The sequence below is a fragment of the Hetaerina americana genome, unplaced genomic scaffold (assembly GCF_022747635.1).
Source record: "Hetaerina americana unplaced genomic scaffold, ioHetAmer1.1.p SCAF_11, whole genome shotgun sequence".
Classification (NCBI taxonomy): Eukaryota; Metazoa; Arthropoda; class Insecta; order Odonata; family Calopterygidae; genus Hetaerina; species Hetaerina americana.
In genome coordinates this window covers 10,684,140-10,712,083 of record NW_027286181.1, presented here as the reverse complement: position 1 = coordinate 10,712,083, position 27,944 = coordinate 10,684,140, and the positions used below count along the sequence as shown (strand labels likewise).

Below are 27,944 nucleotides of genomic sequence, written 5' to 3'. Positions count from 1 at the left end.
TCACACCATTGGCAAAGGTGCTTGAAGATGGAACTACTGGCAAAAAGGTCAAGGATAAGGGAGGGAAGTTTGGTTTGATGATAAATAAATAATAAAACCATTTCACAATGAAAAGCATTTATTGCTTCGTGGGAATGTATGATTTATGATTATGCAATACCATAATAAAGAAATATATGCCTTACTCATAAAGTCATCAGCTTCCTTTATCTCTGAAATAGGATATCAAGAACAGTCAAAACCCAGATTTACAAATTCTCAAATGTGTTTGATCAAAATTTTACCAGTAATGCATGGATGGTCACTATACAATCAATCAAGAATAGGATGCAATTTTGATTTAATTTTACACCCAATTCATAAGTGAAGTAGGCCAGTCTAACTAACAGGGCATTAAAGCAAATATATATATTTACACATTTTGCATACACATGAAGTCAAACTGACAATAAGGCAAGAGATAGACTTTCCATTAATTACAGATTTCATTTCCCATTACGGTTTCAGTCATGGAACTCAGAGGCTTTGCAAAATAGCTTCATTTGGAGAGACAGAGTTCTGTGATTAGGTAAATATATTGCTCTCGTTCAGGGACATTAACAATAGGAAATTAAACATGATTTGGTGCAGTTCACATTAAATAGCACACAAAATATGTTAACCTTTGAAGCATCGCATTCACAATGCTTCAAATAACTGAAAGACAGCCCCATTTGTGACAATATAAATATTATTAAAACTCCTACATTACATTTGTATGCTCTGTCTCTCGAATGACCACCAAACAAACCATTTGAGACTTAATCTTCCCAAAGCACTCACTTGCCTCCACAAAAAATATGAAAATAACAATAAGTTAATAAACACAGAGATAACAAGGTATTTTCTTGGAGGGGAGTACATAGGAAAGATTTTAAAATTGACACCAAAATTGTATCGACTTTCTCGAAGGAGAAATTTTCCATTTTTTGAGTTTGTTGTGATGGAGGAAGTGGTAGGAGATAAATATTTACAACACGAGCGACGCGAAAGCGACACCTGGTCGCTAAGCAACAATAAATAATGCAAAGCCGATAAACAAAATTGGATATGGACAACAAACAGTAGTGATTGTATTAAGTATTACTTTTCTTACTAATTACTAACACTATCTAAAAAATAAATATATTTATATGTATATATATAATGTCCATGTGAAATCACAAAAATTGTACACTTAGAACGAGGATGAATCAAATCGTTATTATTATGAATCACACAGCAACGACCAATTCCACAAAACGAGGTGAAGGCACAAAGCTCTCTCATTTTTCTATTTCTTAAAGTTAACAATTCATTCGTTGATAGTTTATTTTAAATATGCGTACGCGAGTTTTCTTTTTTGAACCTTTTTAAAAATTGTTTTCTTACTCTTCTCACAACGTTAAAATTGGAAATGCATTCACAGCGTAAACAGATACCAAAAAATGATGTTCTTATTATTTTTTTGTGTCTATTGGCTTATTGTTGGAAGAATTGAATGAAGAGGGTGAAGGAAGTGGCCCTGAAAAAATACTTATTTATTTTTTCTTTAAAAATGAGATCATTGTTCTCTGTTGCAAGGTATATCATAATATATATTTATGTCTGTTGTATATAGGAACCCCATAGTTTGAATGAATACAAAAAATAAAAGGAATTGCTGAATGCAATGTGTACACAGTACATACTAAACCAACCAAATCTGCAAAACCCACACCACCCTCATGTCTCAAACTCCTTCCAACATTTACTCCTCTGAGAACCATCGCTACTTACAATATATTGCTAATTAGTCAAAGTATATGAGTTTGCCGTTCTGTGTAATGAGAAGCATTCAATAAATCTATTGAGCTGTGGTCAGTTGAAAAAATCTCACATATTTTGCACAGTTTTGATTCATTTTGTCCTTTTGATGGTTGCTGAGAAAAAAATAACACTATTGAGCTTGAAGTTGGAAGGGCTTTCGACCTTTTGGATGGACTGCGGGGGCTTGTGGGATTGGAAAATGCAATGTGCTCTGTCGTAAAAATGGCTCACACTATTTTTTTATGCGCTGCCTGTAAATGGGCTGGGAACTGCTGAGTCGGAGTTTGAACCCAGGAGGAATATCATTATTTCACAAGGATTGTCGAGGGATCTTTGGCGGTAAAATATAGTGGGATGTCATCAGGTAAACCGGTTTTTGTTTGTATCTTTGTATGCTTTCACTTATATTGATGGGTGCGAATATCGGAGTAAAACGGTAGAATATATATGCATGTCACATTATTATTATTATTATTATCACAATAAAATACCGAAAAAAGGGGGATCGTGGATCATCATCAATGCCTGAGATTTATTTCATTTTTAAGTCCTGTTAAAGAAGACTCAATTTAATTGTTTTTTGTTTTCCTTAAATATACAATATAGCTTTGAAAAATAAAACGCTCTTTGATGAACACTCGAGAAGAAAATTAATGCATAAAACAGCTCATTCCCACTCACATGCACTCGCACACGATTTCTCTTAGTCTACGTTAGCACAAGGTGAATTTTATTACTTGATTTTTTTAGACCATTAAAAACTCATCTCTCCCTACTGTAATGGAGTTATTATTTCTCAGAGGTTTTTTTTTGCGTTTTCAACTTGAAAGCGTTCGTACGAGACAACAACCCCTCCCTCCCTTCTCCTTCCCGCTTCCGCCGGCCCAAAAAAATACGTCCAATTGTTCTTTTTTTTTAAACTATCATGTCTTCGATTCCGGTGGACTAGCTTCCTCTTTTTTTTCCAAACGAATTCAGGAAATGTGTCCGTATCCGCTACGAAAAAAATAACGTTTACAAATCGTTCGCGACCAATAGAAACAAATCACGATGCGGCAAATTCTCAATCCTCTCGCACTCCCAATTTTTTGTGAAACTAATTATGAGGGGAAGTACCTCGTCGACGGCAGATAGACGGACGGCCCTTCCCCGAGATTTCTTCGACGTTCTCGTCCATTTATTTATTAATTAATTATTCCGTTTATCTTTTATTTCTTCAAAATTATCGGCGAATGGGAATCGCGAGGTTATCCACTTACGCTTCTGCTTCGGACAGTTCCTGGCGCACTCAAACAACACTTCTCTATCCTTTCAAAAAAGGAAATAAATTGTTTCCAAGTTAAGCCCGACCAAAAAAAATCCGTAATTGCTTTTTTTTTAAACTCTGTGCAAGTATTATTTTCAGCGCACTACTCAAAATGCTTTCTGTTTGAATTATATACGCGCCTAAAATTTTAGATAGAGATAGAGAGAGAGAGAGAGTTAGAGAGGGGAGAGTAATGTAATATTATGAATATATAGAGAGAGAAAATCTTCCTATGTGTAAAACAGCGGTGACCGCCACGTACATTCACATAAAAGATGGCAGTGATGACGACTGTTTCTTTTATAAATATCAATTACACTCCCAAGATGGACTATAGACAAAAATTTTGCCGACTGCAGACGAAAAAAATTACAATACACACACATATATATAGATGACGACACGAGGTGCAAGAAGCACAACGACAGACAGAGACATGGAGCAAGTATGGCGGTGATGGTGCATTCTATAATACATTCAATAATATATTTATATCCTTATATATGCTATGTATATATATATAATGCTTTCATGTACTTTCAATTACAGGGGCGGCAGTTAAATGAATGAGGTATACATGCTCTCCTCACAATTCAGGATGGTACTCGTAGTTTTCATTTGAATAATGTTACTTACTGCTTTCTCTGCTCTTACATTTAGAAAAATGTGACCGGGAGCCTCATGCTTTGTTTGAAAAAAAAAATTATTTGCCCTTTCCCATCCATCACGCTTACGTTTTATTACTTATTTTTTTCTCAAAATGACCTGAAGAAACGCCCCCCCTTTTTATTGCCAGGGGTGGCCGTGACGAAGCGTGCTCAAACACTAGCACCGCTCAGACACGCACATAGAGGCAAACAAAATAAATAACTCTAAAAAACGTATGTACAAAACCTGATTGGAGTCTTTGTGTGTAATGCAAAAATCGCCAGAGAAAAATAAAAACTCAAAGAGTGTGTGTTCATTTGTGATGTCCGCTTTGTATCCGGAGGGTCTATTTGCAATCCTCTGCCCGGGGAAACCTCGTCCGGGATAACACATCATTTTTCACTCCCCTTATATATTTCCAAAAGTGACGCACGACGTTTCGCCCAATAGTATGTGCGCGAAGTTTCCCATGCAGTGTCACGGCGAGGTTTCGACCCTTAGAGTGGAATAGACCCTTCAAGTTTAGGAAAATAAAAATGTATTGGCCCTAAGTTTTCATTTATATATATATATATATATATTTATTTATTTTTCCCTAGGAGAAAACTACTTCCTATAATGCCTGACACCTCCTCCATTTTGTGGTGGACAGTGAAACCTGAGACCAGTTCCAATAAAAATGTGTCCAGAGCACGTCGTCCCTACAGCGGAACTCCCAAAAAATATCATTTACCAAACGATAATTTAAAAATGCATGGATCACGCTCAATGTAGTATTTTTTTTACACGTGGTAGAGAGAGATATTGAGATAGAGAGAGGGAGATTAATATTAATATTAATTAGTGCCGAACGACACTTGGCGCTTAGGCTTTTCAAAAAATTGCACGGTGCACCACATGTTCAAATCTCCTTTTTTTGCAATTTGGCCAATCTTTCCATTTTTTTGCAAGACTACCGGAATAGACAGCGTCCACTGCAGTCTTCACTACCTCCTAAAAAAGTTTGAAAATCCACTTTGTTTGTATCTCACTGGTGCAAAATATTTACAAAAAAAGAGGCAGGTTCATAAATATATATATATTATGTTATGAATATATTACGTTGCTGCAAATAATTACATAGTGTCCAAGGTCACCGACTCACTAAAAAGTTCTTTATACACGCTCAATTTTACACACAAAAAAAACTGCCTCCATGCATTCTTTCATTGTCCGAGATTTTTTTCTGTAAAAATCTCGTTTCTCGGAAAACATTTCACGAGTCTTTGCTGTGGGCTCTAGGCAGACTCACTTGAGTATCAAAGGTCACACTATGGGTGTCCATCTCTTACATTGAAATCTACCTATTAATGCATTTACATGCACAGTATGTGGGTGCCTCAACGAAAAACTGAAGCTGAGATCCTCCAGCCCAAATAAAGGGTTTCACAAAATTTCCCGGCGAGCGATCCTCTTTCCTCCTCCTCCTCACCCGTTCAACTCATCCTCTGGCGTCTTTGACACGGGCGGAACCCAAAACGATTGCAAAAAAATATCAATCCTTTGGAAAACTCTCACTCCAGAGGTGGGGGGGGATACCCGGTCCAGCGTAGGGTTTTTTGTTTCAATGGCGATGAGGGAGGGTAACGGGCGGTCGACGGGTGACATTCCCGTTCGCCTTCCTCCAATCACGCCCCCCCTCCCCCCCACTTTTTCCTTTCACAAAGGACAGGGGGGGGGGAGGATTTCTGACCCGAAACAATTATCAGTCCACACCTGGCAAATAGCGACATCAACGAGCATTCGAAAAAAAGACACCTCACTTGTCACTGCTTCGGCCTTGGGCCGTCGCGGCCGCGTTGCCGTAGCAGCCGACGGCCCCCCCGCCGATGGTGGCGGTGGCGGCGGCAGTGGTGCGAACGATGGGGAGTCCCACTCCTCCCAGGCGGGCCAGCGCCCTCTCGAGGTGATTGTCGCGCGACGCCAAGGCTGCCGAGGAGGACGCCTTCCTGGGGCGCCACCTCTCCTGCAGCCTCCGGCACCACGAGTTGGAGAAGATGGAGGCCGCCATGCGGATGCCGGGGCTCCTGAAAGCCCTGGGGGGCGAGGAGGGCATCCCACCGCCGCCGCCCACCCGGCTCCTCCCCAGCAGGTTTAGTCCGAGCGGAAGCCGCTCGATCGGACCTCAGGTGCACTCGATGACGTGCGGCTGCGAGGTCTCGATAACGGAGGGCCTGGAGGGCTGAGGCTGGTCCGGGGGTCCCCGGCCGGGCCCGTGGCACGAGGTGGGCGAGGAGGCGGTGGAGGAGGAGGACGACGAGGAGGAGGAGGGGAGGTGCTGGAGGTGTGGGTGGTGGAGGTGCAGGTGGTGATGCCTCGGGTGGTGGTGGTGATGGTGCGGGTTGCCCTCAAAGGAATCCCGGGAGTCACCGCCCTCCGCTAGCTCCTTCTCCAAGCTCCCTGTGGCGGAAAGAAAGTGGATCGTGTGGTCAAGGTCGCTTAAACCGCTCACGCTCCCTCGCGAGACATTCACCGTGATTTGATTTGCAGAGTTTCTCCTCTATGCTTAATATTAAAACCTTTAACTACCAGTGCAAAATGAGTTCTAGTCTTCCATATGAAAGACGTACCTCAGGACATAGGAAACAGAAGTCTATATATCCTGACGATACTTCACTAAATACATTATCACACAAGTCATAATTGGACTGGATGTATTTAACACGCATTAAAATTTGGGGACACAGTATTTCAGTGGATAAAAAGTTTGGCTACTGAACTGGCTACTGACGATACTTCACTAAATACATTATCACACAAGTCATAATTGGACTGGATGTATTTAACATGCATTAAAATTTGGGGACACAGTATTTCAGTGGATAAAAAGTTTGGCTACTGAAGGGCTTGGGTTCGATTCGTAGGGACTTATCGGGGGAGACTCAGCTTCACCCAAGCGGTGTGATATTTCGGGAACTGGATCTTCCTCACTCTCGATTCGTTGCGATTAGTCTAATTATTCTACTTATATACATAGAAAGACAAGTTAGGTCCGTTCTATTTCTATAGAAAATGTTCTTATGTGATTTTATCACACCAGCTTAGTATTCGTCGTATTAGAAAAGGGGTGAATGTACAAAAGTTTATTTGCTCACGTTTGTAAATGAAATCATAATACCGCAGGCAAACAATAATGCCTTGGATTGTGTAAAATGTAAGACACTAACCTCCACTGACATCAGACGACGCGTACTCGTAATACAGATGGCTGTTTGGCGAACCAGAGGCCGCCGCTGCGGCGGCTGCAGCCAGTGCCAATTCCTCCTCCAAGTTGTTTGGCTTACAGCTAGTTGTCTTCCAGTGTGTTCTGAATTCATTAAGATTGATTGCCGTCAAAATAAAATCAACCAAATGCCCTTAAAAATTACATATTTAGGATTTCCATAATTGAGGGAGATTCAAGATTCCAGTCAATTTGGTATTTATTATAAGTAAAATGGGAATCTAAAAGCACCATTATTAAATCGTATTTAACTTGAAAAAAATATCTTATTTCCAGCTTACCACTTATTTTATTCAGAGAACTCTCAACTAAGCTAAAATGAAAGAAAATATTGAGTGGCCACACTAGATGCTACCCATTTTTGCCTGAGCATTCTAGTAAAATAATTTTCAAGATATAATAGGAATGAAACTCCCGGATTGAGAGCACGTTGGACATTTTTCATTGCTAAACATAAAATATTTACATCTCAGGGTAAGCTCTAGATACTGTTTTATCTAACTGAAATAGATGGCATGCTTAGTAATTCAATTTATGACCAATAGTTATTATACATTTTGCTGTTCACAGAGAGATTTTTCAAAGAAATGAACCTTAACATCAATCGAAAGACAACATATAAACAATATCCTATTAAACACACACAGGTTAAATAAAAAGTTGAATTGAGTATTTGAATCTTTAAAATATTTCAGTCAAATAAAGGGCATTTGATAACTATTTCTCGTATTTGTTTACGTTTTTTCACATTGAAAAATTAGCGAAAAAGATCGCTTTTGCCAAAGGGGATAGAGTTTTATCAAAGTGGGGACTAAGTGATACCAATTGTTCTATAGGAATTCAGAGAACATTACCACATTATTTTTAAGAAAGGGAAGAGTGTGAGTGATGGAAGTTATGAAACATCAATGCTGCCCGATCGAGCGACAGTGATCGATATTGACTTTCAGACTCACCTTAGTCCGCTGGCACTGATGTACTTTTTGTGGCATCCTTGACAAGTAAACGGCCTCTCGTTCGTGTGCAGCCTTTTGTGCAGTTTGAGGTGCACGAACTGCGTGAACTTGGCAGGGCAGAGGTCACAGGCATACGGTTTTTGACCCGAGTGGAGCCTCAAGTGAGTCTTCAAGTTTGATGTACTACTAAACCTCTTCTTGCAAATGTCACACTGATGAGGTTTCTCACCTGGAGAGGAGAAAGGGAATTAATTTTCTAAAAATCAACGGCACTGCAACTACCTCCCTTTCACTTGAACCTTATCATTTGCATGACAAAACAACATTGCAGTCAAATCTCATGGAATGAAATACGTCAGGTTCCCAGAATGCATCTTAATTCTTTTGCAGTATATTTATGTATGTCACCAAGATATAATTGATCAAAGTTTTTAAGTTTCTCAAAATAAAAGAAAATATAGTGGGTCAACACAGTAGAAAATGTTTCCAATCGTCCACCACCATTGAGAAATTAGTAATAGTTATCGACATCGAAGTAACGCATGATTATGAAGATACAACCAATGACTGTCCGTATTGGGTAACACATTTATTGTACCCTTCTACTTATACGATCCAATCTAATTCTGGGCAACATTTAAAACAAAATGAAATAATGATAGGTTTTTTGGGGAAGAAAAGTTCCAATTCAATGCCCAAGTGTGGGTTAGCAAACATTGTAAAAGGCTGCGGAAGGCTGCGTTACCTTCTGCTTGACTACCCTTGACCCATTTTGTGAAATAACAAGGGTGAAGTTGTGCACTCAAAGGATGAGGCACTGCATGAAGGCAGCTAGGGCATACGCGCAAACGCTTCAACTCACCCGTATGGACGAGGTGGTGCTTCTGGAGGTGGGCCAATTGGGTGAAACTTTTCGTGCAGACGTTGCACCTGAATGGACGCTCTCCGGAGTGTGTCCTCAGGTGGACCTTGAGATTCGACAGCTGACCGAATGTCTTGAAGCAGACGTTGCACTCGTAGTGCATCTTCCCATCCTTCTTCCTCAGGGGGTAGGGCAGGGACCTGTAGCCGCGGCCGCCGGAGCTCCCACCGGGACTGAGTGACCTCGCCGGGGACAGCGAACCCGGGGAGATGCTGCCCGAGTCGCCGCCGTTGCTCGTCACGCCAATGGAGAGGGGCACGGTGTGGGGCGGGGGAGACGAGGACATGGGCGGCGCCGCGGAGGAGACGACGGGCGCGGAGGCGGCCGAGGAGGAAGTGACCGAGTGGCGGGGCGGGGGGCCGCCGTAGCCGCCCCCACCACCCCCGCCACCCTCGCCCGCCCTCACGCCGCCCACCGGCGAGCCCGAGGTGACGACGGACGCGAAGCTTGTCGGCGGCGGGTGGACCTGCGGCTGGTGGTGGTACGGGACCAGCGAGGGCGCCTGGTGATGATGGTGCAGAACGTGGTGGTGCTGCAGGTGGTGGTAGAGGGGCGGCGGGGGTGGTGGAGGAGGCGGCGGGGCGTACGGCCCGAAGTGGTGCGAGAAAATGGTGGGAGAGGTGGAAGAGGCGGCCGAGGCGGAGAGGTACGCCAGCTCGACCACGGGGGGCAGCGGGGCCGGCTGCTGGGGCGGCGGGGGCCTCTGCTGCGGCGAAGGGGGCCTCTCCTCCTCGTGGGGCTCTACCTGCCTCTGGGGAGAGGGGCCCCGGCCGCCTTGAGCCACTGTATTGGAGCTAGAATCGGGGCTCGGCAGGGCCACGTAGCGATGAGACTTCTTGTAGGAGTAGGCCATCTCCGTGGGGGAGGTGGGCGCAGGACAGTCGGAGGGCCTCTTGGCGGGCGCCGGTGGAGTCCTCGGCCGGGGGCTATTGGGAGACTGCTCATGGTCCCTCTTCCTCAGGAGGATGTTCTCCAGGATGCTGTTGCCCCCGGGGAACTTTCCGCGGGTGTCCGAACCCTTGCTCTCCTCGTCCATGTCTTGCGAGTAGTCTGCCTTGGCAGCGTACTCGCTCTTGACGAACTCCGACTTGATGTACTCTGCCTTGGAGACGGAGAAGGGCCGGAACATGGGGGGCTGGGTTTGCGGGGGCGGGGATGGGTGCGAAGGGATGGCCACCGTGGTCGTGGTGGGAGGAGACGCACGTCGCGGGGGCGAGGAGGACCCATCGCGGAGGGGCGCCAAGACGTGGTGTGATTGGGGCTGCGGTGGAGGGGGCCCCTGGGGGTGGAGCAGGGAATGCGGCGGCGGAGACTCGGGCATTGTGGAGGTGGGTGGGTTGGGCGCCCCGCTTGAGGGGGTGGAGGTCGGGGGCGGCGGAGGCGGGAGCAGGAGGTGGTGGTGGTGCAGGTGGGTGTGGTGGAGATGGAGCGTTGGGGGGCTACCATGCAGGAGTTGATGATGGAGGAGAAGGGGGGTGGAGCCGGGGGCGGGCGGACCCTGGGGCTCCCCGCCGTCCCTGTCCGAGGCGCCCGGGGCGGTGGGGGCGCTGACCGCGACGACCGGTGTGGCGCCGATGCCGTTGGCGCCGCCGGCGTCTGCCACCGCCGAGGACTTGCTCTTGTAGTGGTAGGCCTTGCAGATCTTGATCTTGACCTTGCGGTACTCGTTCTTGGCGGCCTCGCTGGCGTCCTCCTCGTCCTCTTCCATCTCCTCGGGGACGGAGGCCACCATGGCAGCCGCCGCCGCTCCCGGTCTCTCCGGTGGTTGCTTCTTACTGTAAGCGAAGCGAGGAGTATATTATAATAATGCTAACACACACCGTGCATTAAATTTAACGTCTATTTAGACATTTCCGTAATATTTTAAAACGATTAAATTTGTTTTCATTACGTATCAATTATAATTATGCATTAAGTATGCATATTAATTATCTGAGAATGGAAATTAATGTTAAAATGAATAAATTAATTTTTGTCAGAAAAATCTCTTGCATTTTATGAAAAACTCGTAATCCACTTTGCTTTTATTTTGCTTAAGTCGGTATTGAGATGGAAAGAAAAAATATGTAGCACTGTAACAACGCACACTGATTTTAGAAAATTCAAAGCAAATGCGGGAGATGCCGCGACGATGACTTTTTGAAGGAGTTATCTGCTAATATCTATTTCAATGCGACAATTGCATAGTGTAAAAATCATTCACCTTCATTCAAGGAATCCGTGTTCGTATCCCGGTCAAGGCGAATGATTTTTACACTCTACAAGTGTTGCATTGTGCTGATTTTATAAGTTATTATTGAAGATAACTATAATTTTTTCACTATAGTGACTGCCTTCGAAATTATAATTCATGGAAGAAAATACGACCCCAATGTGCAATGTCTTTAATCTTTTAAGCGCGATACCTTGAAATATTTTATCATATGATTCCTTAAATAATACATGGGTGCAACGGAAAAAGTACCCATTCATCATTTACATAGAGGAAAAGAGCATTAAGTTAATTATAATGCACCTTGTTATTCTGATTTTCTTTTCGGTAACTGGCACCACATTTAGCAGAAAAATGATACTTCGTACGCATCCGAGACAAGTGTTCATGATGCCGCTGTGTTAGAAATCCTCACCTAGAGACCCAAGTTTGGCCCTTGGCATACGATTGACTCACCTAAAGTCCAGTACGTAGTTGTTGTCCGAATCGGAGTCACTGGAGTCCTCCGGGGGAGTGAAGGCGGCAGCGTCGTCGTGGTACCCGTTGCTGTGGTAGCCTTCGTCGGAGCGCACGGATCCGTCGGCGGTGGGGGGAGGGGACACCCCCCGGGAGCACCCCTCCTTCCCGGCGGAGGAGGAGGGCGGCGAGGCGAGGCAGGCCGAGGAGGAGGACGAGATCCGGGGGCAGTCCGGGGGGCCGGAGGAGGAGGGCGTGGTGGAAGAGGCGCCGTGCGTGGAGGTGATGAGGGCGGAGGAGGCGGGGGCGGGGGAGGAGGCGAGGGGTGGGGCGGGCGGCGAAGGGTGCCGCCGGAGCATGAGGCACGCCGTCGTGGAGGACGGTACGGCGCCGCCCTTGTCCTCGGCGCCCCCCGCGCTCGACGGCCGGGACCTCGACACCTCCTCCCGGTCCTCCTCATCCTCGTCGGGGTCTCCGGACGCCTTCCGCTTCTCGGGAGCCCGCATCTCCACCTCGTCGATGGCCAGCGGGATGTGCTGCTGTTGCTGCTGCTGTACCTGAAGTCCTGAGATCCGAATAAAGAGAAAGGGAACACACGTGTCAACTCAGATCATCGAAAAGTTTCATTATCCTAAAAAATATGCTTTATATCTTTCCATTAATTTAATTAAATATTTTCCTCACCACTTCATTCTAAAATTTTTTTCGGCTCAACCAATTTAATTAAAATCTGATATGTAGCTTAGGGTTGATTTTCACTAATGAAGTCACGGACAGACCAAAACAATTATAAAAAGAGTATATCAATACCATAGGCCGTTGAAATTGTATCGAAAGAAGGTCAACGTTCCAACTTACGATATGACAGTGAAATGAAATGTTTAAAATTATCTGGTAACTGAGCATTAATTAAATGCGTGACAACATAGTAGTGGACACTGGACTCGTACAGTCCGGAAAAATAATTAATGGCCGTTCCATTAGTGCAAATGAAGATTTTTGGTACCATTCGCAAATTTAGCCATTCAAAACTTTAGAACAGAAATAAGCTTCAGAGGTTGCAAACGTATAGGTAAACGTGGCGTCGCATCGCTCATAAAGACTTCCCTTACTTAATTAATTACTTTGCATAGAAGTCCCAATGAAGTTTCGCAGAAGTACTTACGTATTCTTTGCAGCATGAGTTCGCCAGTGAGTGGATAGTTGAGCCTCTGCGCAAATTCCTTGCAGTACCACACGAGTAGCTCCTGGTTTGGCAGGATGGGTCGGATGGTGTAGAAGTAAATATTCATCTGCAAAGAGTGCATTGCATTTAGTTAATACACTAATTAAAATAAAAAAAATTGAATGACGTAAAATATGGACATTTAATGACCATGTATATCAAATTCAAATTCAGGGGGAAAATAAAATCTGGTTGAGACTGGAGGCGGAATTATTTTACCTTGTACTGACAGGCGATGAGGTTCTGAGATTCTGAAGAATACGCCGGATTGACATATCGCATCCAGTTGGATTTACGAACATCATACCCGTCGATGTAGTAAAATAGTTCGTTGTCTTTGTATACCTGAGGAATTAAGAGGAAACAAAACGATGAGTTAAAAATCGAATTTTAAACTCAAACTAATTAGTTATTTCAAATCAAAATAACATTGCCGAAGTTATTGAAACAATGCATTGGATAAAAATCAAGAAAATTATATTTATCATGAAGAAAGCTCATATTTTTATCAACGACATGTTTACTTACCCGCCAGAAATACTTCCTGTTGGCAGTTTTGGGGACACCATCTTTGGTGTAGACTTCACCAACAAGGGGTCCAAAACGAGTCCCTCTGGGGATGTAGCTGGTGCTCCAGACTCCTTGTATCTATATGTTAGAAAAAATCGCCTTATGAGACCAGAGAAATGCCGATAGAATTGAGTATTACATCGCTTGCAAGACTCATGAATATTTATTCCTCAGATTATATTTTATTACTCGCACCGTAGTCATCAGTTGTTATCATTAACATTAGCTTCCAAAGGCTAAAAATTAATAAAATTACATTTGACAAAAAACATAAATTCAGCAGGACTAATGCATAGAAATCTACCCATCTTGGATTTTCCTAATAATTTTTGGTTCTCAACTCATAAGAATCTGCTCACTCACAATACTTTATTTCATGCTTGAAAATTGCCTTCACATTTTGGTCGGAAAGCAAAAAATAAAATAGCGATTTTTCCCACGAGTAATTATTTTGAAGTTGCTCAAAATAAATTGCCCTAATAACGTTTACATCGGAAGAAAGCGGCATTAGACTAACACAGCTCTATCGGTGTTCTATCCCACTGTGTATATGAAAGGCATGGCATAACGGATTAGCGGGTGGCGAATAATCCAGGAGCAACACCGCGAAAGCGCAGCCCGTTTTAGCGGGTATTGTGTGCGGCGTCTCTGGTGTGGTCCCATGGCAACAGATACCTGGGGAATGGAGAGTATACCGGATGCTCGTAGAATGGTCCAAAGCTATTCTCAATAACGAGATTTTCGACGAAAATCGATGCCTGTGAATGTTGCCAGAAAACCGATCGAAATTTTGAACGCAATTCACTATCAACGCAGTTTCAATATAAAAGAGTCCACGGATTGAACATTATCAATTAAATATGCGCAATTGGAAGAACATACGATAATTCGACCAAAATCGCAAATAGGCCAAACTGGTTAATGGGCAAAGACGCGTTTATGATCAATTACGAGTTACTTGCCATCCAAAATATCGCGAGAGTTAAATTAAAAAAAAAAGTCCGGCCAACTGTTTCCATTAAAGAAAGGAGTAAACTTTTAAAGCATTCAGTCGGATTTACAAGTTTGTACTATGCTGTCGGTTCACTCGAGTTATGAAGGAAACGAGGGTTCGCTTCTTCTCCAATATAAAAACGTCCGCGATTATAATATCGCGAATCGGGAGAGGTTCCCGTGCACCCAAGGCGCGAGGGCAGATGCGACCTCAAGTTCGATCCCGAACATGAAGATGTCCCCATTTCCGCCGCCGCCCCTCTTCACCTTTGCCCTCTCCCCGCTGCCCACCCTCCTCCCGTGATCCAAATGTAACGAGGGTTGTTTGCGGGTCCCCTATTTCCCTCTCCTCGTATTTAGGTCAGCCTTTTTATTTTGAGCACAAATGATTCGCTTTTCCCCATTCAGATGCTCCTCCGTTTTTTTTTCGATTCCTCTCTCTCTTCCCCTTTTTTATGCGAACATCTCCCTTTTTTTCTCTCTCAATTTTGAATTTTTCGGATCCCGAATCGTTTTTTTTCGAGAACCACGGAGTGGGGCGGGCGGGATCCGGGCGAGAGTGGCGGAGGGCGGCTTTGTTTCCAGGCGATGGGCTCTCTACCGTTTTTCACTCATGGATCCCCCGAATAAAAACTATAATGATAATAATAAAAAAATAACATAGAGGAATAATTTCGAACCTTCTCCTCACTCGAACGCTCGCAACACCCTTCCCCGGCGACAGATTCATTATTTTTCCCACGGATCGTAATTTCGGTGTAACTCTTATCCTCTTGGAAACGCATTCATTCCTTTTGAGAGGCCCAGCGTTGTTTTCACCATTCGAGAGTGCTCTTTCCTTTTCCTCCTCCACCGCCCGGAAGTTCCCGGAATTTTATTAACGAGGTCAGAATTAGACGGGGGATTGGTAATGAACAAGGTTTCAGCTTCAATGGGGATTCGAGGTTATTTAACATTATTGCTATTGCTATCATTGTTCCTATTGCTATCATTGTTCCTGACTACAAATGAAAGATGGAGTAGTCTTTGATGAATAGGAACTTGCAAAAATTAATTCACGCTGCCTCTCAAGACGTTTTGAATAAATGTAGGTATATGGTTAATGCATTTATGGTAAATATATCTCATTCAAGTAAGAAAAATTAAGTAAGCCATGAGCACAAAAATAAAGAGATCGAATGAGTTTTTCCAAACGCATTAATGGATAAGTACTTTAGTTTCATTGTTTCCGATTCAGTGCATCTCACCTGCTATTAAAACACAGCTTATAAAAATGGAAAAGTTATGATGCTTATGAGTGTGGTTTGAATATGAGAGAATTAACTCCTAAACGAACCACACACTAGAGTAAATCAATTAGATATATAGATAGAGGTCCTTATTTGGGCGAGTTTGGGCAAGTAGAGTTTTAGGTAACATAGAACCATTAATAAGATATACTGTTTCATTTTGTATTACTTTCAAGTGATTAAGATGCTTAAACCAGTTAAATAGACGTACTCATCGACATTTGAGGAGTTGAGAATCAAGGCGGATTATTTGCACAGAAAAGTTAGGAAGACAGTAATGAAAATAGTATCATTTAACATTTTATTCCAATTTGAATTAGGTTTTGGAATTCCATATAAATTATTGCACCCCATCGTAGATGACGAAATTTCTTTCACTCTGCATAAAACATTTCTTTCTATTACTTTCGTCATTAATCTACAACACTGATTCTGAAATACGTTCGACAAATACTGATACCCCGTGGGTTGTTAGTTAACTAATACATTGGTACGGATTCTTATCGAGTGAAGAATTTTTCTCGGGCATGCATGTTTATTTTTATTGCCAAAATAAATATTCTTAAGAATAAATTTTCATAGAGAATTATGATGGAGGACTTACGTCGCTGAGTGCCTGCGACGGCCTGAGGACGAGGTTCCTGGGTAGTGAGGCCTCGGCCCGGCTTGGCATGCCATCCTCCTCCTCGTCTTCCAGCTGACCCACGTCTACTTCGAGATCTTCATCCTCATCCTGGCCCCCGTCGCCTTCCTCCTTGGGGCCGCCACCCTCGCCCCCGTCCACCTCGTTCCCCTTTTCCGGGCTCTCCCGCCCTCGACTGCCGCTGCTCCTCCTCCTCCTCCGTCCCCGACGGCGGCGGCGGCCCTCGGGGTCGGAGCCGGCCGCCGGGAAAGACGACGGCGTCGACGAAGTGGGCACCGGCTGGTCCGGGACGATATAAACTACGTGCTGCTCGAACTCCTCCTCGCGGATGCTCGAGACGTCCCACGGGCCCTCCTCCATGCTGGGCCGATGGCGCTTTCCTGCCGGGAGAGGAGGATTGACGTTAAAGAAGGGATTCCACACGCCCACGTCAGGGATAACGTAGATAGATAGATGGAAGAGATACGACCAATGACACAATGAAGCATAATCGTAAGGATGTTTCATCAATTAACATCTACGCAAACAGAAAATTTGACGAGATTCAAAAATCACATTTACACATACATTTCTGACGGTCCATAAAACATTCATGAAAGCATTTGGAACAACTATTGCGCTGGGAAGACGTTTTTAGCTATCTTCAAAATTCCCAAATAGGTTAATATTATGGATCGTGATATCAGGTGTGAAAAGACAGTTGCGAGCGACTCTTATGGAAGCGAAACGTGAATTGATGTGAATTAAATTAAAATTGACGTGTCATTAAAAGTTGCTGAAATTCTTTTATACTGTAACCGATTAATGATGATACTTAGACTCCTGCAAAGTATTTTGCAAGATAGCTCACATTGATGGGATTCTTTTAGTTTTTCATTGCTTCCTCTAAAGAAGTTGTTCATGTAGTTCACCCTTGTTTATTTACTTTTTGTTTTATGAATGCTGATGTTGTTTCTCAGTTCAAAGTTGAAAAGATTAGTTGATTATTATGATAGTGCTGCCAAAGTAGTTAAGTCAAGGTGCCATTTTTACGTTTAAGACCGACAATTCGAAAGTATCGGGTCTAAAAGCACTAATATCTCGCAATTTTGGGTTAAAAACTAGGGCATTACGGAGTGTAGCAAATATGGTTTTTAATTAACGATGTGAGACTCGTACGAGAGGCCACATTGAACATAATGTTTAAGGGTTAATCACGGGACAAATAGTTGGGTGCGCACAGTTATTTAAAGTTGAAATAGATAACATTTTTCTGAAGGAATATTTGGTGAATATTTCAGATTGAATCGATTTATGCGTTTCCAGAGCAGAACCATTTTAATTGTCTCGCAAAGCCCTCAAATACCCGGTAAGCATTACTTCGCTCGCATTGAAACGCTATTCCTAAGTGAAAATACAAATTAACTAGTAAACCATAAACTGTGATTCGAGCAAACGTTAATTCAATAATTAGTTGTCACTATGAAGGGCATCGACAAAACCCCAAGATTCATTTATTCACAGTAGCCGTTTTCACATCACCTGTCTACCTATCAAAAATATTTTTCTGCAGGGTGGAAATATTTACAGATGAAAAATCAGCGAGAAAAAATGAAGTATAAAGTAATATGCTAATTACAAGAATCATGTCAACTATGAAACTAGTGCATTCTTCATGGACGCCCTCAAATGTAAAATGGTGCAAGGAAGTCGATGAATTCCATTGCGGAATAAATTAAATGTCAAATATAAGCTATTTTTAGGGAGGTTTTAATGTTAACCAATTAAATTTCAAAACACTTTTAAATTTTATACAGTGCGTAAATGTAGTCAGCAATATATCCCAATGTTTACGCTATCTTCAATTTTTATTTACGCAGCAAGTTCCTTTTACGCCCTCAAATCGCCTCTCCTTCTAAATGAGGGACAAAAACTTTCTTGTAATCCTTCTCCAAAGAGGAGCTAAAGTCTCGCGAAACATTGCCGACCTAGTGGCCTTGACATACTTCCCTAATAACGCCCAACGCTGTTGTCTATTACTAGACGTTCCTAGTCGACTTTCCTTTTCCTCTGAATGAACTTACAAGCGACGCTGCCAGCACACTCCGAGTGCCGTCCCGTAAAGTGAAAAATGTCGCGGCTAATCATAAAAGAAGTGCTGGTATTTTTACCCGCAATGCCACCTTGCTCCTAGGAATCATTTCAAGTGCATGTAACTACTTCGCGAGAGCGAATACGGGCTCGCTTCGTAGGGGGGGGGGAAGAAAAAAAGAATATCAAACGAAAAATTGGAGCTTTCTGAAAAAAAGAGAATATTTAGAAAAAGGAACACACGATCCCGAACTTTGAATAATTAGAAAACGCTCTCTGAACAAGATAACGTTTGCCAAACCCTGACAGGTCGAATTAAGAGAGCCCGCGAACAGTGACTTTTGTTCGTATTGCTAAAAGATATCAACAAATCGTCTCCATGAAGTCGATTAGGGTCGAATTAAAGACCAATCAACGTGATCTGTGTGTTCAGGAGAGAATGAACTGCAGCGAAACGCCGAAGTTCCGTAACATTATTTCCTCCATCTCACAGGAATGAGAAATACTATATTTCGAAATCATTAAGGATTCCTCCCTCTTCAATTTTTTTAGTTCATCCAATTTCAGTGAAAGCCTTTTCACTCACCTCCCACCCCCTCCGATCTCTGCCCCACATACCGAGGGGTAAAATAGACAGAAGAGGGTGGATTGGGGGGAGAGAGAGAAAAAAAAGCACGGTGCATTTTCACGTGAGTGGCTGGCTTGGCCGGCTTCCAGTTGCATTTTCCCTCGCGAGATCGCTGGCGTGGTTAATTCAAAGAGACACGTGAGAAGGGAAGGGGAGAGGAGAGAGGAGGGGGGAAAGGGTGGAGCGCCAGAGCTTCTGAGTCAATGTCTGGGTGAGATTAGGGGGACGCACGGGGATGGGGGAGAGGTGGTGGATGAATACCGGCAGAAGAGAGGGGTGGTCAAAAGAGGTGGTGGGAGGGTGGGAATGGTTAAAGAGAGAGAGAGAAAGAGGGCGAGTCCAAGAGGACGGATATTCAAAAGGTTTGTGACGCCATCCAGCGAGTTGTGTGTGTATGTATGTGTGCGTCTGGAGCCGTGGAAACCGGACCTTTGTCCAGGACGGCTACGTAAATACGTGCGCGGGACATCGAAATCACACCGAGCTGAGAATGCAGGAAGCGGACGGAGGGAAAAGAAACCGCACGCTTGCCCTGTCCTACTGACTTCAGAGAGGCTTTACTGATGCTTTAATGGCAACGAAAATAACACATATTGTAAGAAGCAACACAGGAGCCACTCCGGACACAACTAATTGCTATAAAATATGACTTTGAAGGTGTAATTTTACGACGATGCCGCCCGCAAGTAGCACCATACTAGCCAATTTGAAAAGAAATTACTATCGCTTCATATTTTTCCCGCAGTGTTATTTCGAAAAAAAATGAGGCCGCTATATTCTTTCAACTAGACCATTATAACAAAACCTCACGGAAAAGGAGAATCGTAATGAAATGGCAAATGTTGAAATCATTAACATGAATGTAAGCGTATCCCTTAAAGACGGATATCGGGAACTCCATCATAAGTAGAAATATATTCGCAAAAATTTAACGAAGATTTGGGATTCAATTGAGACACTAATTACTCTATTCTTCTCTTATTTTCAACCTGTTAAATCAATTTATTCAATCGCTTTGGCTAGATGACAATTTGAATCACGTGACAAAATGAGCGATTTACATGGGAACGGTGACGCTCGAAAATATTGATTTCTGTCACGCCTCAGCCATTTTCTTCGGGGATCACGTGATATAAACTATACAATTACCGACGAGGATAATAAAAAAATGAAATACGATGGAAACAAGACGCATGCCATGACCCAGATACGAAATATTGCATCGAGAGGAGAGGGGAGGGGATTCTGGTCGGGGTAAGAAGGGAAATGGGAGTCCTGTGGGGAGCCGGGGATTGGGGAAAGATAGGGAGAGCCAGAGGGCGAGAGGGAGAGAGAGGGGGAGAAAGAGAGAGAGGGAAAGAGGAAAATTAGAGCAAACCAAGGCCGTAACGCGCACATTGCAGGAGAAGCCAGTGGAATCGATATTACTTCGCAAGACACAATATCTGTGCTGCCGGCAACAAAAGGGTTTTCTCCCTCGTTCTGTCCCCTTCCCCCTTCGATGCATAGCGCCGGCTCCACCCCCAACCTCGCCCCTTACCACCCCCAAACCCGGCCGCCCCTCTCCCTTCTCCGCGGCGTAGAACGTTCGCGCGAGCCCGTATTACAAAGAGAGTGCACCCAGCCGCGTTGAAGTGGAAAACCGTTTCTCTTTCGCTCGAGATTTTCAAACGTGCGAGTCCTGGTACGGGAGGGGTGGGGGCGGTGGGGCGGAAAGGGGGAACAGGGGTGGACGTAGGGGAGGAGGGAAATCTATGACCGAGGAGCACTCGGCCATGGAAATAAAATCCTAGGCAGACGAGTCATTGGATCTATTTGTCGTCCATTCACTTCCATTGTCAACCCACTACTTCCAAAACATCAAAATAAACATATACTGAGTAATATCTGTCATCGCTTAGCAAAATGTTCTGATTTCTTAGCACTCGGCGTAAATTTTAATTATTTCTCATTTAAATGCTATGTAATCTGGATAGGAAAGTTTTCCGAGATAGCTTAAAACACAGGCGTAAATGAATGCGCGAAAAGTACAGAAGCGATTCGGAAATTTTTTTATGTAATCAATCAAATACGCAATGCGTAATTACATGTGATGAGGATGATTCCGTATATTGAAAGAGCTAATAACGGTGCTCGCTGTTATATTAAGGTTTAAAATACAGTTCAGCCAAAAGGATTTGTGTACTTGAGGAAGAAGGGGTGGTTAATAACTCGTAACACAACCGTGAAACATTTCGGTGAGAGATTTTTCTTGCTCCTTTTCACGGAAATTAATTTGCCCGAGAAATTCTATGGATAAAGCTTTTGGAGCACCTCTCGCAGATTCTTAATTTTAGAGGGGAAAAAGGTTATATATATACACACATATATATATATATATATATATATATATATATATATATATATATATATATATATATATATATATATGTGTGTGTGTGTGTGTGTGTGTGTATACACACATAAGCATACGACTTTTAACAGATTTCCACCTTATGGTTATTTCCCCCGATAAAAGCTTCACGCCTACGTATCCTGTCTTATAATGCTTGCTTAATATTGACATAAAATTTTAAAAAATTTCTTCATATCCTTCTGTTGTTTGCCAACGAAAATCCTAAATTAATTAAAATATGTACAAAAAATGAAAGAAGAGCGGAAATAAAAAGAAATCAGCCAACGTGACTTACAATTGAGAGTAACTTCTATTTGACTTCGCACTTAACGCTTCCGAAATCTTCGCCAAATGGCCGTTTTGCGCGAAAGAGAGGAAACGGGCATAGACCGACCCGTGGCCATAGAAAGGAAAGCACCTGCGAGGTTAAAGGATATGGGTGGCGGAGAAGGGGGAGGAGATTCACGTGATCACGATTGGGAAGGTGGATTGCCTCTCGAGGGAGCGATTAAGCGGGAGAGAGGCGGATGATGGGGGAGGAAACAAATCGCGGCGACGACCGAAGCCGAGATAGAGCGCCTTCTCCTCTCCAACCTCCTTCAAGGCCGGTTCTTTGGCGGGAGGAAGAGAGGGCGAAGGGGAAGCAAGCTCGCAAGATGCCCAACATCGCTCCCGAGGGCCAGGAGCATCTTCTCAACGGGGATGCTGCGGGCGGGAAAGGGACGAGATAGACCCGAAGGAAGAGGGGACACTTCTGCCCCCGCCAAACTTCCCCGCCCCCTTCAACGTAATTTTTTTTCTCCCTGCCCTCCCCCTTCCCAGGGTGTGCGGGGCTCCAGTCTGGTGCGCCGGGAGGAGGACGCGAGGGAGTCCTTAAAATCTAACCCTCCCCCTTCCCCATATCCCATCCACCCTCCCGCCCACGCCGTGATAAATGCGGCCGTCCTCGGCTGCCCGCACTCGAAAACATGGCCGGGATGCGCCAGGAAATGAACCTCGGTTCGCGAGCCCTCGCGAGGAAGCGCTATAATTCCGACGCGATAAATCCCTTGGGTACGGTCGTGATAGAGGGGAGAGATGTCTCGAGAAAGCATTTTCAATTTCACTAAGGGATGCTTGCATTTCTTTGGATCTTTCATTTTTCAACCTTATTTCCAGTTTCGCACGCAGTAATGAGAACGTTTTACGTCACTCCACTACTATGATCGGTGGATCGGTAAACTCATGCATAAAACTAAACAGAGTATTGATAACACGAGAATAAATCGATAATTATTCGCTATTTATACGAACGATCTGTTTTGGCAGTTGCCAGACAACGCACCTTTGGCTATATCTTCAAATAATTTTTCCTCCGACCACCGCGTTAATTTTTCTATAAATATTTCTCTTCTATAATATTTTTCCCTTCAAGTACAAGATTTATAGCGCCAAAGTTAGAGCCTAAGGAAAAAATTTTAAGAGTAAATATTTACTTCAATAGACCCATTCTCATTAAAATTGATCGTGGCAGCGTGGACGGCATAACGACGATACTTCTGAAACCTGCTGAACTCAACGCTAAAATTAATGCTTACGACGTCAATGCATGACTAAAGAACGTGGGACAAGATGAGCGCGCGATGCAGGAAGTGCAAACTGCCCACCTAGGCTAATAAATGATTCAGATGCGCCCGTCTTTTGGCGACCGTGCGCCGTACCCCCTGGACACTAGAGGTTTTCTTATTTCCGATCGATTTCCGTCGGAAGCATGCGATGCTAACAGATAACCTCCATTAAATCCCTCCGTTGCATTTCCTAAGCAAATTGTGCACTGAGGCAATGATAAATTAGACGAGCTTGAAGAAACAGTCCACGAAGACGAAATAGGTGCTACAAAAAACATGCTCCTTCTTCAACTCGGAAAAGTCTTCCACTTTGCTCTCCGAAATCTAAGAGAGATTTGGCAGTAGGTCAAGCTTACGAGACGGTTACCTTTTCACATACTACCTTGATCAAAAAGTTCCCGGAATAACCACCGTGTGGCGCTCCCATCGTTCCGATTTGAGTTCTGTTTTTTTTGTTAAATTGGTACATCTGTTGTTGATATTCCCTTTAAATCTTAGTGTCATAACTTGACATTTGCAAAAGTTACGGTCGGTTTTCGGTATGTCCATCAGTGCTTCCTGCGATTTTTCCATTACTTCCTCTCGGCTGCTAAAACGCGTTCCCCGTAATGGTTTTTTAACTCGATTGAACAGAAAGAAGTCACAGGGAGCCAAATCAGGTGAATTCGGTGGCTGTTGGATGGTATTTGTTGCATTTTTCGTCAAAAAATTACGAATAATGATAGCACTGTGCGACGGTGCGTTATCATGGTGCAAAATCCACGAGTTTTCTGCCCACATTTCTGGTCTCTTTCGGCGAATTGCTTCACGCAAACGTCTCATAACGCCCAAATAATACTCTTTGTTTACTGTCTGGCCTTCTGGCAAAAATTCATGATGCACTACACCGTTGTAATCCATGAAAACCGTCAGCATTGCCTTCTTTTTTGACTGAAAACGACGTGGTTTTTTTGGTCTCGGCTCATTTGGTGAACGCCATTCACTTGCCTGATGTCTGGATTGCGTGTCGTACTCATAAACCCACGTCTCGTCTCCAGTAATGATCCTTTTGATGAATGTGGGATCGGATTCAGCCTCGCAAATCATGTCTTTTGCGACGTCAACACGGTCTCTTTTTTGCATGAAATTGAGGTCTTTTGGCACCAACTTTGCTGCTACACGACGGAAACCCAAATCATTAACCACAATGTCTTGGGCGGATCCATAGGCAATGTTCAAGTCCTCCGCTATTTCTCTGATGGTTAATTTGCGGTTATTGACCAACATTTCTTTTACTTTATCAATTTTGTCACCGACTTTCGATGTCGATGGTCTGCCACTGCGTTCATCATCTTCGATTGACTCACGACCACTTCTGAACCGCTCGTGCCACTGGTAAACGACCGTTTTTTTTAGAGAATCGTTGCCGAAACACTTTTCCAACATTTCCAACGTCCGTGCGCCACTAAATCCGTTTTTTACGCAAAATTTAATACAAGTTCGTTGTTGCAAATTTAAATCCATTTCTGAAATTGTAAAAAATCGCCAACACACACAGAGATAGATGTACTCTTGGCTACGTAACTTTTGCAAATGTCAAGTTATGACACTAAGATTTAAAGGGAATATCAACAACAGATGTACCAATTTAACAAAAAAAACAGAACTCAAATCGGAACGATGGGAGCGCCACACGGTGGTTATTCCGGGAACTTTTTGATCAAGGTAGTATAATTGGACAAGGGGATTTTTTTCTTCAACGCTACTTTTCAAAAGCGTTTCCTATGATACCAGAAAAAGAATGTGGATTTCCATCTAAGTTCAAGCTATCTGCTGATCCGCTTTTATAATTTTTTTGCGTAAATTAATAATTTATCTTCAAATGCGTGCCGATTATTTCGTGATTCATTCATACTCTGAAATATTGAACAGGTTACCGTCAAAGACACGGCGAATTGAGTCGTGACTTAGCAAACTTGCTGAAACATTAACTTTTTTATTTTTCGTTAACTTCGAGATATTCCCTAGTATTAAAATGTATCATTACAAAACTTTACACCTGGTCCTGAAGTGTTGGATCATTAGTTTTGATTAATTTTTGCATTAATATGACTCGCAAAACTTGCAACAAAAGATTAAAATAAAATGTCCATACCTATCTATTTCCACTTGTAATACACTCAGGATTCTCTAACTTCGCAGGTGATTTCAAGTAATATACGGACAGAGATTAAGACGATCGATATTCGAATCGATTCAATAGATCAATATAATTTACTTCAAGAAGCTCCCATAACGAGCGCCGATGTTACTCGAATACTCGCCCACCTTGATGAACTCGCGTACCTCAGTTCACCGAGCCAAGAGGAAAATAACGGAACGATTCTGTCCATCAGCGGACTTCTTATCAGACTCCGGCCCATTTCCTCTGGAGAATGAGAAAAGGTCGGGCGGATTGAAAACGCAGTCCGTGAGTCGTTACGCGGAGGCGAATTAAGGGGAAGCTATTTGCGGAAACGTCATGCCTCGGAGGCGATAGAGAGCGCAGATTCAGCGAGGATACTTTATAAGATCGCACGTGATCTCGGAGTCAAGGACCTCTCTCGCGACAAGGGAAGAGATATGACTCATGGCGTATGATTACAAAGCACTCTTAACAGATAAAACAGAGGTAACGAAGTTTTTCTTGACTTCGACTAGGCGGGTGAACTTTTTGACTCATTTTAAACCCCGCACGAAATAAAGTCACGGCATCGAAACATGCCAACCACGGATTACGACGCGAACTATTCAAAGTGATTGCCAAAAACACTCGTTTAGATGCGGATCGATATTGTCACCAGCTGAAATTTCACGAGTAATAGAGCTTAAGAAACAAGAATCGTTTGTATTAAATGAACTCATATTACCACTCCATCCGAAATAACACAGTGACTATCTATATAGGCTATCATCGCCCTTGTTCAGTCGACATGAAACCAGAAATATCGAATAACATTTCAAAACGTATTTAATAATAATGGGCAATATTAAGCCTTTAAGATCCAAGGTTGAACCTTTTATTGATAAAGTTTCCGATAATTCTACCTTGACATTAGAATTTGTGACTAACGATTTTATATATTTTAAATATTAATTTATCACGAATGTTAAAAAAACATTCAAGTATATAGTGATCATTTGGTGTTTAAAAATACACAAAAAAATATCCAGATTACCTCGACTACAAGGTTGCGTAAAGAGGCATAAAATTATCACACTTCTACGGTACAAACCGATGTCTAATTTGAAATATTTTACTATGGATTCCGCACAAATGACATCAGTATCCCCCTTCCAATTCCTCATACCTCCTCGTGCTGCGAAGAATTTAAACTCTTGTCCCACAATTCGTTACACTGGCATTGCTACTCAGTAAGATGCTGGCGTTGTTCAGGGGATTTAAGAGATGTAAACGAAATGGTGCATAAGGTAGGAGTGGGGTAGAATACCACACGGCAGTGAATAGATTCGTTCGAATGTTGAGGAGTCTTCACTCCCAAGCACGTGCTGCTCGTGAGGGCATAATACGGCTCCGGAAAGAAAAATCGGGAGGACATCTCCACCGGTGACAGCGGAGAGAGAGGGCACCTAAAAAGGAAGAGGAGCCTGACGTCACCATGGAGACGATGAAAAAAGAGAGGCCCTGGAAACTCGTGTGATTTCCACCCCCTTCTTCCCCCAATCACTTGCCCTCCTTCAGAAGGTCACTCCGAGGAAGTAACGCCAAGGGAGTAGGGACAGTTTGGGGGGGGGGGTCGACTAGGAAGGACGCGTAATGGGGCTCCGAGATGGAGGGGACGGAGGGTGGGAAATTGACCGAAGGCTCCTCTCTCCCCGCTGAACGCTACTAAAGCAGCGTCACACCCTTCGCCTATTGGTGTCTAATCGACTGTCTTCGGGGAGAGGGGTGGGGTGTGTCTTAAGGAGGGTTGAGTGGGGACGTGAGAAAAAAAGATCTCTCTCCATCCCATCAGGTGGAGGACGACGCGCTTTTATCCTCGTCATTAGCGTTAAAGAAAAACATTTGGAGCGAGCTTTAAGGGGGAGCAGGGATAAAAATAAAATAAAAGGTGATCTTCCGGGGCGTAGGGTTAAAATTTTCACTTGGCTAAGGTCGCACTGCGCACACCTACTCAAGGCTTCGGGACGCAAAAAATAAAAACGAATAATAAATAAATACATAATAATAACGAAAATAAAAACAAATGCAAAATAATGCCGTAGTCAAAACTTTTGGAGCGTGAACGATTTAAAATGAAGAACGCTGGAGAGAGAGGACTCTCTCGAATAACAAGGCTCAGCGGGAAATTTTTCCTTCAAATTTTCCGGAGGGAAATATAACCATGAAACAGCCAATCGCGTACAAAAATATGAAAAGGAGTGGGAAAAATGAACGTTGCGATTCGAAAAAAAAATTCAGCAGCGAGTTGAAAAAAGAAAATATTACACATACTTCAAGGTCTACGATGGGGAAACATTTTACTCATTCCCACCCGAGTGAGAAGAAACAAGAGCGAACTTTTTTCATATTTCAAAAAATTATCACTCCTCACCTACATTAACCGCCTCGAAAATCAAGGAAATAAAAAAAAAATAATGAAATACTCCATTTCTCCCTTTCCGCATGAGCATTTCCCTGGCGGAATGCATCAAAACCTTCTCCCAATACTCTGGAGGGTCGTCAGATTTCCACTCCTTTTCCTCAGTTTCCGTGAAAAATATCAATCCGGAAGGAGCCCTAGCGGCCTCCAACAACCCCCCTTCTCCGTCACCGGGGAGGTTGGACGAGTGGGTGGATGAGCCATTGTTCCAGAGCGCTGGCGAAAGGTGGAGAGAAAAAAATTAAGGTGAAAATAGAGCACGTAAAATTCAGCTCCCAAAAGCGGTCACTCATGCTCGTTTGCTCCTGACGAC

The 27,944-nt window shown here is 43.4% G+C and overlaps 1 protein-coding gene across 1 annotated transcript in view; it reads right to left on the bottom strand.

Moving 5' to 3' along the window:
- Nucleotides 1–100: 100 nt before the first annotated feature.
- The window catches only part of Blimp-1 (PR domain zinc finger protein 1), a 180,294-nt gene continuing 152,450 nt past the window's right edge, over nt 101–27,944 (bottom strand). Inside the window, exons 5-13 of the mRNA XM_071599657.1 lie at nt 16,271–16,689; nt 13,343–13,462; nt 13,034–13,159; nt 12,755–12,881; nt 11,590–12,154; nt 8,862–10,696; nt 8,000–8,228; nt 6,988–7,127; nt 101–6,220 (exon numbers count right to left, since the gene is read on the bottom strand). Of these exons, the coding sequence (XP_071455758.1) occupies nt 5,946–6,220; nt 6,988–7,127; nt 8,000–8,228; nt 8,862–10,696; nt 11,590–12,154; nt 12,755–12,881; nt 13,034–13,159; nt 13,343–13,462; nt 16,271–16,669 (3,816 nt within the window). The 5' untranslated portion in view covers nt 16,670–16,689 and the 3' untranslated portion in view covers nt 101–5,945. The remainder of the gene's footprint in view (nt 6,221–6,987; nt 7,128–7,999; nt 8,229–8,861; nt 10,697–11,589; nt 12,155–12,754; nt 12,882–13,033; nt 13,160–13,342; nt 13,463–16,270; nt 16,690–27,944) is intronic.